The sequence below is a fragment of the Takifugu flavidus genome, chromosome 1, assembly GCF_003711565.1.
Source record: "Takifugu flavidus isolate HTHZ2018 chromosome 1, ASM371156v2, whole genome shotgun sequence".
NCBI lineage: Eukaryota > Metazoa > Chordata > Actinopteri > Tetraodontiformes > Tetraodontidae > Takifugu > Takifugu flavidus.
The window spans coordinates 24092688-24105711 of NC_079520.1; the positions used below are offsets into that span (position 1 = coordinate 24092688).

The 13024-nt window shown below is 45.9% G+C and overlaps 1 protein-coding gene across 14 annotated transcripts in view; it reads right to left on the reverse strand.

Annotated features, from left to right (window-relative positions):
* The window catches only part of LOC130535860 (calcium-activated potassium channel subunit alpha-1-like), a 53812-nt gene that overhangs the window by 16351 nt on the left and 24437 nt on the right, over window positions 1-13024 (reverse strand). For 5 of the 14 annotated variants that reach the window (XM_057051435.1, XM_057051694.1, XM_057051255.1 and 2 more), the window contains exons 4-19: window positions 11834-11927; window positions 11650-11761; window positions 8530-8605; window positions 8044-8119; window positions 7776-7946; window positions 6548-6639; window positions 4638-4748; window positions 4430-4535; window positions 4244-4326; window positions 4002-4071; window positions 3770-3925; window positions 3525-3634; window positions 3020-3088; window positions 2725-2811; window positions 2354-2430; window positions 706-879 (exon numbers count right to left, since the gene is read on the reverse strand). In XM_057051435.1, the coding sequence (XP_056907415.1) occupies window positions 706-879; window positions 2354-2430; window positions 2725-2811; window positions 3020-3088; window positions 3525-3634; window positions 3770-3925; window positions 4002-4071; window positions 4244-4326; window positions 4430-4535; window positions 4638-4748; window positions 6548-6639; window positions 7776-7946; window positions 8044-8119; window positions 8530-8605; window positions 11650-11761; window positions 11834-11927 (1664 nt within the window). The other 9 variants (XM_057051524.1, XM_057051858.1, XM_057052115.1 and 6 more) reach the window with 6 other exon arrangements.

Below are 13024 nucleotides of genomic sequence, written 5' to 3' on the forward strand. Positions count from 1 at the left end.
GGTTTCCAGCGCATGGTATCAACGCTCTGCAGACACGAGACACATTCTTCATGCCTCCTGCAATCCATCAACAGTTTCAGACGCCCTCTGGCGTAGAGGGGTCGTACGGGCAAAATTATGAATTTATAGGATCCTTTTCTTCCATTATCTTCCCGTTTATTTACGATAATTTATCATCATAAGTCAGAAACCAACAATTCTTCTGCAGACGTTATTTTCAAAGTGTTTTTCGGTGGCGGTTCATATTTTTTATCTTAATTAAATTATACCAGTACATTAAGCTCAGAATGCTCTGGAACCCCCCCAGGTGCTCAGAAAACTGCCCTGTTTGAATCCATCATCAGTGGGGTTCATTCATCTCAACAGACGGTTATTTCTGCAGGCAGCAAATATCAGGCTCAAGTCAGCCGTTTGGGGGTTTCCTTCCCTCTCCTGTGACACTTGAACACGTTTTGAAGCATTTATGGCAACTAGTAAAGGGAAACCAGTTAAATTAGTTAAAGTTTCATTTGAAAACATGACACAGCTCCACCCGCATGCTTCACCACGGCTACACTTCACCTCCAAATGCAGCGACACAAGCGAAGCCACGTCCGTAGCCACGACAGTGACACAGCGGCTACAGCTACACAGCACAGACAGCAGCGCACGGCTAACACAGCGCCCCCCACAGACACCCAAAAGCACGTCATGGCAACAACTTACAGGCACGTAAAGTGGCTGAGTAATCATTAACAGAGACAGCGGAGAGTGGGATGTGGTGCTGGGGGAAGTCCACGTTACAACGCACGTTATCTGGCATGCAAGGGCAGTCCTGCTCTGAGCGGCCGCAATCAAAACAACATGCCAGGCTCATGTTCTTGTAGGCGGGCGTCTTGGCTACAGTCAGGGGGTCAGACGAGAGGAGAGGAAGAGCAGGTTAATGTCGAGGGAGACATGATGGCGCACAGAGGAAGGCTGCTGCTGGGATACACAGGAGAAACTCCACATTGTTCGCCTGTCACAGCAGGAATGTCAAATGATCCCCCATGTTTTGCGGGCGATTTGGGTTAGGCTACTGTTGAAATAACTGGGGAACAACAGCAAAGGTATGGAAGAGCCATGTGGTTGTGACACCAGAGGGGGAGAGGGCAGGTCGGGGACCATGCCAGCTGCCGACATATCAAATTCTGTACGCCCGGGGCAAATCCAACAGCTTTATTATATGTCCTGCTTCCAAATATAAACTCTGGGATGATCAAACAGAGATCTCTATGAAATAATGTCCCATGTAAAACAACAATCTCGAGAAGCTCGTGAAATTATATTAGTCCATAAAGTCATTAGACATTGTCAAATAAAACAAAAAAGCAGAAAACACACTAATTTTACATAAAATAACTGTCAGATGTGCTGGAACAAACTGTGTGGTCACCTCGGTGGACTTTACGGCTCTGGGACACTCATCAGCTAAAATGGGCCTCTTTCCTAAATTGGTAGATCGAGGACATCTAGTGGCGACCGACGGTACTACACGCCGACGAGCGAGGACGTACATAAACACAGGAAGTCATAACATGCACATTCATATCTACAATCTGATACAAATGTTACTTTATTAGTAGGATTAGTCGCTCTGTTTTCTTAGACTGACAGACAGACAGAGAGACAGACAGGTTTCAGGCAGCATCAACTATTATTCATGCAACATTTAGGGTCACATCCACAGTTCCTTCGGTAAAGGGAGGCAGGCTGGTTTTCTCTTTTTTCTGGCTTTTTTTTTGTTTTACCAGTGAGTGAATAAATCCTTACTCACAGTATATCACTATAAAGTGATCATTTTTTAAAGCAAAATTCCAAAGCAGCAGGAAGAAAACACATCACATGTTAAAAGCAGTTTTGTTGTTGGACACGTTATCTGTCAACGGTCCCTCAGAGAAACCGTCAACACTTCATCTATATCAGCGCAGATAGCTTTTTAAAGACAACAAAGCAAAAAAAACGAGGGAAAAACTCCAACATGCATAGACCAAAAGCACATAGAGACAGTTCGGCCGGTGGTTTAAGAGGCGTTCTCACTTTACTGTGAACCTACAGCAGCTGGGAACCGCATGGAGGAGATACCCATCAGGCTACAGAGAAGGAACAGAGCTCTCCAAGTTCTCAATACACAACACACCAGGATCCAGTTCACCCAAAAGAATATTTAAGCACGGACGTCAATCCGTTTCCGTTCAAAGATCAAAGAGAGGTCAAAGACCGTGCTGCTGGGGAACCTCCACTTTTCTTTTCATTCATAAACCCAAGAACATAAAGAAAACAGGACGTAAATGGCGGACTGGAGATTAAGCCTGTCGAACTGGGAGTCACTTACATTTCTTGCATCCGCATTTCTTTATCCTTTTGGGGTCTGTGATGTCATCGTGGCAGGCTTTACAGTAATACAGCGCCCTGCGGAGCAACAGAAGGGCTCACCACGTCAGCTAGGATCCACATCCCAGAACCACCAGACTAAGAATCAATCATTGATGGTGGCTTGATTCTTTTTGTAAAGAAGATCCTTAATGCTTATGTTCAAAGCTGCAGCAGATAAAAGCTAGCTGCTAACAGCTCCATCTAATGACCTTCTAGCTGGAGAAAAAGTCTGTGAAATTCCCCCCAGAAACCCAACAGATGGTTAAAATGTAAAAAAAAAAAAAAAGGAGTTTAAGGCCAAGTTGACTCTTAGTTCTGAGTTTTTGGTACCTCTTCACTTCTTTGGCATCGCTGGCAATGAAGAAGCCCAGAGTCCCCTCCTGCACCTTCACGTGGTTCCCAGGGTTGATCAGGGTGCTGGGAGGGAAAACGATCCCAACGTTAGGAATAATCAGCGGCAGAGCGGAGTAGTTTTCAGCCTCTGTTTGCACAGGAATGTTGCGTTCGACCTCGTCCGTGCCGTCAAACCGAGGAACCGAGGCCATCGTTAAAGCAGCGGAGACTCCTGCACACATCCCTAATGGTGATTTTAAAGACAAAAATCCTGTTCGGCACACGTTCTTACCTGCTTTCCCTTTGATCCGACTTGTATTCTATTGCTATCAGTAGCAGCTTTAGCTTCACGTAGCAGATTCTGGAAGAATTGGATAGGATTAGACTTTGTGGGCACAAATTATTTGTTATTGACTGTAAATCAGCTTTAAGGATCGTTTTCTAACTGACGATCACGTCATTTATGGCGTCTTAACTAAATCCAACATTTAATAACACAGTTACAGGAATTATTTGACATTAAAAGGAATATTTAAAGATCCTGAGGACACAGGAGTGACAGTAACATCTTATTTTCATCCACCAGCAGCCTGGCGAGGTCACATTCTGATGACCTGCGGCGGCGGACGAAGCTGCTACGTAAGAAGATAATCGGGATGGTTTCTGACACGGTTCTGGGATTAGAGAGTAAAAACTGGCCGACCTTCCGTCACCAAAGCAGAAAGGCCCAAAGTCGTGGACGGGAAAACAAACCGCCTCTTTTATCTTGAATACATCCTCATTTCGGGGAAACTTACTCGCAAATGACGGGGAAGGACAGGCCCACGAAGGCGCTGGACAGGTACTCCGTGTACATCTCGTTGGCTACTCCTTCCAGGTAATACTTCTGCCACGTGTCCTCCTCGATCTGACGCGCGTTCATCGCAGGAGGATTCATTTATTGAAAACATCAAGACAAAATCGCGCCTGATTAAATTCTGTTCCTCTGCCTAATCTGCCTGCCGACTAATCCGGCCGGCACAGACGGACCGGCGACGGCTACCTTGATGAAGGACCTCATGGAGAAAAGGTTGGCCAGCATGGTGGAGAGCCCCTGAGCCAGGCAGCTCTGGGCGATGAAGCCCAGCTTCAGCTCCGCCAGACAAATGGCGTCGTCGCCCTCCTTCCAGGCCCAGCTGGGGATGTTGAGCAGGTGAGCCTGCAGAGAGGAAAACGTGCACGTCTGCAGCTGTCAGCGCTCGGAACCGGAACCGTCAAAGACCTGCGCCGCCCACCTTGTTGTGGTACTGCAGCATCTGAGTGATAATCCGGATTTTCGGATGGTAGTTCTTGATGGAGATTACTCTGGAGGGGGAGCAAAGGTCATGTGACGGCGTTTCCTAAACGCACACGGTCGTGCTCCGGTTTGCGATGCGGACGCCATTTTACGAGATTTGGAACAGGAAATAGTTCCTGGTGTCCCTTTTGTTTGGGATGAACGCTATCTTCAGGAACAGAGCGGCGTCTTGGGGTTTACCTCATGATGTTGGACGCGTCCTCCGCGTCGGGGTCGGCGCAGTATTTGTTGGCCAGGATCAAACAGGCGTCGGCTGATTCAATCTGGAGTTTCAAAAAACAAAAAAAGGGATAAAAATCAGACATTTAAGAGACTTCCTGTCTGAAACGTGCCCTGGAGAGGGAGCAGGACTCAGGATTCTGGCACCTTGACTCTGGCCAGGTCATGTGGGTTCAGGACGGATCCCTGGTAGAACTCCACCTGGGTGAAGTGGCGCTTGAACAAGGCTTCCAGCTCAAGATTAGGGGAAATACTGGGAGAATGAGAGAAAAAGCCTTCAGTTTGAGGAGAAACCGCCGCCCGAGCTCCACAGACACACAACGCCGCGCACACGTCGCACGCGTTTCCTACTCACTTATGGAGAAAAACAATTTCTACATTGACATCGTCCCTGTCCTTGTGTAGGAAGTCTTTGAGGAAGTTGGACACACTCTCGAGCGTTATGTGACCACAGACCACGATGTGCCTGCAAAAGGAGGTGGAATAATGAAAAATGACACCGGCTGATGGAATAACAGGGATAACCGGGACAAAATCAGGAATACGGGACATAAAAAAGGGTCACGGGGAGACGCTGGAGAGCGAGGACTAAAGGTGGAGGCTGTGGATGTCCGCATCAGATTAAGGGATTAGACTTGGATGGAGATTAGGACATCAGTTCAGAGTCATTTTTCCATTGCAGCATTAAACATTTATGAGAGAATTCTAAGGCTGGATTTTACTCCTCAATAAAGGCTCCCTGCTGTGGCAGAAATACACAATAATCCAAATAAATAATGTACAAGTTACAATAATGCTAAAAAAAATATTTTCTGATTATCAGAAGCAGCGAAGCTTTAATAACACATGTAAAATTAGGTTTTAGTTTCTGTATAAATGAGTAAAAGCATAAAAAGCATCAAGTTCCAGCACAGCTAGAAAATCCAAATACATCCTAAACTAAGCTAATCCAATCACAACGAGGAGCTAAACAACAGAAAAAGCTAAAGACAGAAGCTAAAACTGCACATTAAAAAGATATTTTAAGAAATACAAAAGGGGACTTACTGTTGCTACATAGAAAAACAGGCGGAACGTCAAAGTGCGGATGCGGAAGCTAGCGCTAACTCACATGCTAACACGTGCTAACTGCCTGGTTGCTTGGTACTGTGCCTGATCGGCACCCGGTTTGTCAGCTGAGCTCGGGCGAGAAAGTGAAAAGTTAAACTTGAGAGTTTTGGTGTCGGTTAGACTGAAGAATAAAGGCCAAGAATGTTCTAAAGCCAAGCGTAAAGTAGCGCTACACAGCAGCGTAGCATGAAGCATTGATGGCGGCAGGGCGGGATGGGAGACCCCGATCCAGTCATAAAACATGAGCTTTAACGAATGTGCGTCATAAATGGATGTTTATGGCAGCGTGCTGCTGATCTTTGGGTTATAAACTGGAATTCTGGTGACTTTTTGTGGAGATGAGAAGCCTAGATGAGTGAAAACAAATCTGCCACAACCACAAGAAGCAGCGTCGTTCCAGACATGCAGAATTTTCTCTCTGAATTTAGCGTTAGGCTATGTTAGCTAGCGGCTAATATTACTTTTAAATACTTAACTTTAGCAAAAGTGATCCATTTTACTACAGAGAAAATCCTACATGCACCAAATTTACGATCGGGCGTGATTAAATACCACAAGTGCAAATCAAATCTGGTTTTGAAGTGATTTGGTCGGTTTCTGAGCTGCTGACGTCATTTAAGAATTTTTTGAAAAAGGGAGAAATAACTCAAAAGGTTGCGAGAAATAATGTTTTCACAGTCTCGAACGGACACAAATCACTTTCAGATTCGCCTTGCAGAGTAAAAGCTGATGTTTCTACAAGCAACACACATACACAAAACAGCTGTACATTCAAATGTGCACATTCAGCATTTATTGGCCAATTCTTCAGTCACAGTGTGACTTTTCTGCTAGCTGAGATCACAAAAATCTCAAATGAGTTTCCATGGCGACCATTTTACCCAAACAAAGAGGGGCGACCTCTTTAAGAGAGGGCCACTGGAGTCACACCAACCACACCAGCACATGTTCTCTTCCTGTCTCCAGCAGTTTGACTTACTTTCTCCCTCGGGTCGAGTTATAACTCCCTCCGTATTTCTTCCGATTTAGGATGAGAGCGGCAATTTCTGGCACGTAGCGAGCAAACATGGCCTACATGCGTGGAAAAGACAAAGAAAAGGCATGCAGAGAAGGTTCTACTGCAGCGGAGGCAGCAGAGCCTCCGTCAATACTTACTTTCTCCCATTAACCGCACTATAGGAACCACCATATTTCTTGCGGTTTCCTATTAACTCTATGATTTCAGGGACGTAGCTGGCAAACATGGCCTAAGGAGAAGATAGGAGACAGAAGGAGAGACTAAAAAAAGAAGAAGAAGAGCAGGTGCTCCACTTTTTTTAAAACTGCTGAATGTGCAGTGGTGTTAATGTTAATTTCAACAAGAATGAGGAGATTGGTCGCGTGAATGTAGCCTGGAGTTACATCCCAGGGATCAAGTAGTATGAAAATGGAAAAATCCAGGAAATCGGAAGGCCGATATTTACGGACATGCGAGGAAATTAGGAGGAAAATGACAGCTGAGGAGGAGAATGTCAATCTGTGACAAGAGCAGAAGAGAATGAGATCAGAGACAGCCTTATGTGCCATGTTTCCACCAACAAACACACACGACCGACGGGTTTGATCGGATGGCAAAGCCCAACTGATGACCAGAGCGCTGCCGGCTCCGTTAAATGAACGCAAGTAAAGCTGATTTTTCCAGGTTTAGCGTTAAATTTGACTCCAAACGTTCGTTGGTTCAACTGAACTTATGATTAGGGCTTTTATTATCTAAAAGAGCCCATTTCAGAGTTAATTAAGCCGACTCATTTACAGGAATACCATAATGGAACTCCTCTAATTTCATTCTATTCATCTTTCTGGTGGCATTTGTACAGTAAAATCAATCATTCAACCAGCTTGTGGAAGTAAAAAAATCGATATCCGATCGAACGCTAATCCAAGATGCTAACTGATAGTTTACAGCACGTCAGTGTGTCGCCAAAAACAACCGCCAGAATCCTCCCTTAAAAAATGTACTTATCTACAGACATTTAGTCAAACATCCACAGAAACTCCTTAAACTTGAGCTTTTGGAGTTGTTTTTTCCCTCCCTGATCCATGTTTAGAGTGCTAACGCCGCTTCATCCATCATGTCAGGCTTTGATTAATCATCCCTGAGTCATTGTGTTTGTTGGAAAAAGGAAGGAGAGGAGGAGGAAGAGGGGCCACCTGAAACCGCAGTGCTTCACACAGTTAATAAACACAAAAACTCTGTCAACATTCGTTAACAAACTCTAAACATGATGTAATAAATGTGCATCACTCTGGTTACTGCGGTAACGAGCCAGAAAGCCATTAAAGTCCCGAGTGGGGCCGAGACTCTCGCTAGAATCTAGGGAAAAGTAAAAAATGTGTTTTTTACCAAACCACCGAGGATGAAGAAGACCATGAAGAGGCGTCCCAGGGTGGTTTTGGCGTACACGTCTCCGTAACCAACAGTGGACATAGTAACCATGAGCAGGTACACACACTCCCAGTAAGAAAGGGCCTGGGAATTTTGGAAGTTTTCCCAAGGATCCCCTGAGTTTTCCACCTGGAACAGAGGTGGAGATGGGTTCAACGCCCGCCGCCTGTCTGCGCTCCAGGCGACGTGCTTGTGATGCTGCTAGGCTAGGCTAGCGCTAACCTACCAGGTGAATGAAGCCTGCTGCGGTGAGCCATGTGCTTATGAAGATGGAACACAGGTTCACCAGCTTTATAGAGTTGCTAGTTTTATTCAAAAACAACAGAAGAAAGAGCATGAGGCGCAGCACTTTCTGGGAATTATCAGCTTCTTGCATCCTCAGAGCTGCTGCACGTCTACATTCCCCCCCAGGATGACCTTAAATATGTGGAACCTTTCCGATTCATCCGGAACCTGTTCTTGCTGCACAAGTGCTTCCGACTCGTTGAGATTATTCTAAAGCTGCTCTGTAAACCCTCTCTCACATCTGTGCTAAAAGCTTTTATAGGCAGCAGCGAGGACGCAAAAAGCACTTGTTCCGAAAATTCCAGGCGGCACAATTTATTTAATTCATTTAAGATCAGCGTTTGGCTTCTTCGTGCACAATGGTACGTTTCACATGCAAAGGTCACATGGCAACATTTAAAAGCCCGCGAGATGAACGGCGACTTACCTTGTTTTCAGAATATTCAAAAACTGTAAAATTTCTGAGAACTGTATCAGCCTTAAGGCCCTTAAAAACCTCAAGCCTGCGGGAGAAGAAGAAGAAGAAGCACAAAGTTCAGTCGTTAGTAACAGCATCAGCATCGGCGTCGCCGGCGAGCTCGCCGTACCTTTCATGCTTTCATCCAGAGTAAGTAACCTCCCAACATTCGTTTCACTTCAACACAAAAATGCTCCGTCAAATCAGCCGTGACGGAAGAGAAAGAGCCCAGCGCCGTCTAATCCGCAAGCCCTCGCCGGCGGCGGTTATCTATCCGACATGAGTTGCTCCCGACGGATAAACTCCCAACGTGAGAGAGGTGATTAAAGACAGGTGGAAACATCTGGAAACAGACGTGACGTCATTTGCACGGCCGGAGAGCGCCCGAACGCCTCGCGGGTGTTAGCGCGATCCCTCCCGCCAATTGTGAAATTAACTGAGAGGCGACAACGTCGGAGGAAAACACCCAAAATGACGACGCGGAGCGCTTCGCAGACTCAACTGGAGCCTGGAAACGGCTGAAACGCGCCGCAGCCGGGAGCGAGCGGTCAGGTAAAATCCATCATGGCTGTGTTAAATGGAGCAGCCAGAGTTTCCCTGCCGGACTCCCCTCGCGCTCCGCGCCAAAACGGTACAAATCAAAGGCAGCCGCTCAGCTGGCATAAACAGGCATAAATCATCTTAAATGAAATGTGGACCGGAGCTGTTCCCCGCCAGAGCGCGTTCCTCGCGCTGACTGGACCGAAAAGACAAATCCTGAAGCTGCCCCAGCAGGTCTTACCCCAGTATGAGACTACATGGACGCATCCGCCCAGGCTGTACCAGATGCTGTCCTGGTCCTCTTTCTCGCCAACCTGCCCGTGGCCCATCCTGACCCTGTAGCCCTTCTGGAAGAGCTCCCCGGTGGACTTCTTCCGCCTTCTGGTGTTGGGCAGCGTCTCGGTTTGGACCCCTCCATTAGGGCCCCGGTACGCTAACATCTTAGTAGGAATCATGGCTGCGTCTTAATGCCGAGCCCAGAGTCCAGTCCTGCTCTATTCTGCCTCTACTATGGAATTTATGGAGGAGGAAAGTGACCCTCCTCCACAAAGCCGAGGAAAATCCAGAGAATCAGGTGCTCTCATGACAGCAGCCAACAGGTTGCGCCTTTTTTTAAATTTATTTATCTGACTTATCTTTATTGTTCTCTCGCCGGGATGAGGCGTGTTCGCCGAGCTTAATGGAAACCCTTTCCCATCAGGATATTAGAGCGTAAGCTCCTTTAGGAATCATCCAGGGAAACCAAGAGGCAAGGCAGCCAGTCAGCTGCTCTACAAAGTAACCTACATTTCATCCACTCACCCCCACAACTGTTCTTGACAAATTTCCCCTCTAATCTAGGATGGGAACAGCATGTTGCTCTGTTCTACAGCAGGAAAAAAGCAGCCAGAGCGAAGCCCAGCATGGAAAAATAGTGTTTATGGATTTAGTGGGTCTGGGGTAATCCTGGAATTAATCACAGCTGATGTAATAACTGCTGTCGTAGTTTATGTTAACATTTAAATCATCAGGACGCGGAGAAGAAGTGTGGAAATACCACCAAATTATGGTTCCATCTGATCCCCAAAGCAGCTGCTCCCTTTTCTGCAGCTCCGCCGTTATAATGGACCCTTTCACAGCCGGTTCAGCGTCAAACGCGTCCACTTCCTGTCAATGGGACAACCGTCAGAGCTGTTCCGCAGGAGCAGATGAGACGCCAAGTTTGGACAGCAGGTTTAAGGCTCCAGGAAGTAAGGGAGCATCCATTAGAGCGTTTCAGTTCGGGAACATTTGGTGTTTAGGGACGTTAATACCAAAAGCCTCTTTTTGTGTTTCAGTTCAGAGTGGGGAAAAAAAGCAGTTTCACCCAACAGGACCTGAACGCCTCACCAGGAGGCGTAATTTAAGCAGGGGCAAATTTATAGGTTCCTTAAAACGTCAACGTCAATGAGCACAAGCACATTCTGCACGTGCACACGTGTCCAAATGATCAGACATGAGGGCTGGATCAGATTATGACCTCACCACCTGTTTCCACCACAGTTCACTAAACCAATCAATCAGTCTCTAATCCCAGTTGATACACAGATGCAGATTATTTTCCAGCCAGAAAAATTCCGTCGTCACGTCGCGCCCTTCAGCCGGTTTTCAGCCATTCTTCCATTGGCAGGGAATCTGAGCAACAAGCTAAATCACAGCTGACGGGAGGGGTGGGAGCCAAATGTAGATGAAAGGTTTGAAAAAACAAAAGCAAACAAACAACAACAAAAAAAACAACACCTACACAAACAGAAAGAGAGCAGCAGAGGTGATGGTGGAATTACAACGTTTGCATGATTTGATCCGCAGCAAAGTCGAAATTTTCTACATGGAGGCTGAGTGGAGAGATGTGGAAACAACCTAAAACCAATAAACAATAAAATGTAAACGCTCTTGAAAATCCAAAGATCCGAACCATCTCAACAAGCGGTACAAGCTGTACTCACTAAAGTCCACTAGACGGCGCCAAGAACCCGCAGATTGCTCCAGATGGAGGGTTTTAATATGAAAACAAACAGGCGCGTTATGCAACGGCACCTATGAAGGCCTCGTGTGGACTTTAAGAGTGATCAGTGCCGAAAGAGGATGAAGATTATAAACCCAGTAGAGGAAAAACAAATTTCTCTTAGGGCAGCAGCTCTTTGTAGACCTATCAAGTAAAGTACTCCACACAATAAAACAGAGCAAAAGGTGTCTTTTTAATCCATCTGTGACCTACAGCAGGAGACTGAAGGTCAGTGTGAATGACCTCTGCTGCACAACCTTTGTGAAAAGGAGTTTAAACGACTGACATGACGACCAAACGTTAAGGTCAAAGGCTTTATGCATGTCACCTGACCCCGAACTAATGACAGGATTAACTAAAGCTCAGCCCTACCATGATTCACCACCAAGAATCAATAAATTGAGACGTTTTTAGCTTTAATCTTAATCTGGGGTCCCTGCGAGCGCCGGAAGCTGCTGCGCCTATAACGTCCACCAGGGGGCGCTACCAGCCCGAGCGGACCCCTGGACTGTTTCATGCGTTCTTACCGAGCCAGCTCCTGTTCAGGTACACCGACACAAACACCGGGGGGACCGTGAAGAAGTCCACCACAGAGTTCACCTCCAGCCAGAACCACAGCTTGTCGTTGGCAGCGATGAACTGCGGCAGAGTTTAAAGGTTAAAGGTCAAGGATGGAAGACTGGACGACTGTGGGTTCGAAAGCGCACTTACCCGCAGGCCAAAGTACAGCAGGAAGAAGATGTTGAAGGCCATGTCGATCTGCAGCGTGAAGTCTTTGTAGAAGTTCTGGCAGGATTCGATGGGACTATTAGGGAGGGGAAAATAAGGTTAAATCCATAAAACATTATCAGATGAGGGGATATTTGGATCTATCGTTTTACCAAAGAAATAAAACATAAAAGTTACATTGTACTTCTCCTAAAATGCATCATATAAAGGTATTTGAGAGAAAATAAGCATAAGTGTTGGTGAAAAAAGGTGAAAAGTCTATTTTTCCCAGTGTTTTTCTGTTGGGAAAGGACATGCATTCAGTGTTATACAGGCAATATATCATTAAACTATCTGATTAACCCTTAAAGAACTGCAAAAGTACCGGTCAGATGTATGAAAAGGGTTAGCTGGTATATTTAGGCCTCGGTTTCCTGGTTTGCAGACAACGTTTCAGGTAAAGATCGTAGGCGCGGCAGTAGTTTAAGGGTTAAATGCATGCAGGGAGTCATGTCCTTTTATTAAAATGGAGTCAGGCAGCAATAGCAAATGTTAGCAATGCAATGAAGTCTCACCCTGGAAAAGCTTGTATCTGGCACAAATAAAGAGAAATAAATAACCAGGTAAATGTAATTATTATGAGTTCATTAGGTCGGGATAATGACCTAAAATCGTCACATTGCTCAGATAAAACATTGATTAAATGTCAGCGTGTTTTTAGAAAAATGCAACATTTTGGGCTCTCAAACACTTTTTCCAAGTGACTTTCTGAAAAAGTCCTTGCTGACAATAAAACTTTGATCTACAGCCGCGGCAACAGCTGCATTTCCCTCCAGCATGGGACAACGCTCGAATCTCAGACCCTCGTCGTCGTAAAGACAAAGATCCCTGAACCACAACGACTTTCTGTAGTTTTCACTCTTCCCTCCAGAGTTTCGCCAGTTTTCCCATCTGCAGGGTGGCCGCGCTAACACGGGCGCACACCTCATCACTCAACCACAATAACCTCCGTGCTCTTTAATACCACTCGGATTAGCGCAAATTGCTTCGGTTATGTAAAAATATTTGATAGAACACTGTCCTCATGAAGCTCAAAAGAGACATTAAAATAAAATAAATTACCCCAGGGATTAGTTTGTGCTTTGATACCATCTTCTGGTTAAGCTAACATCATATTAGATCAGTTAGGCTGAA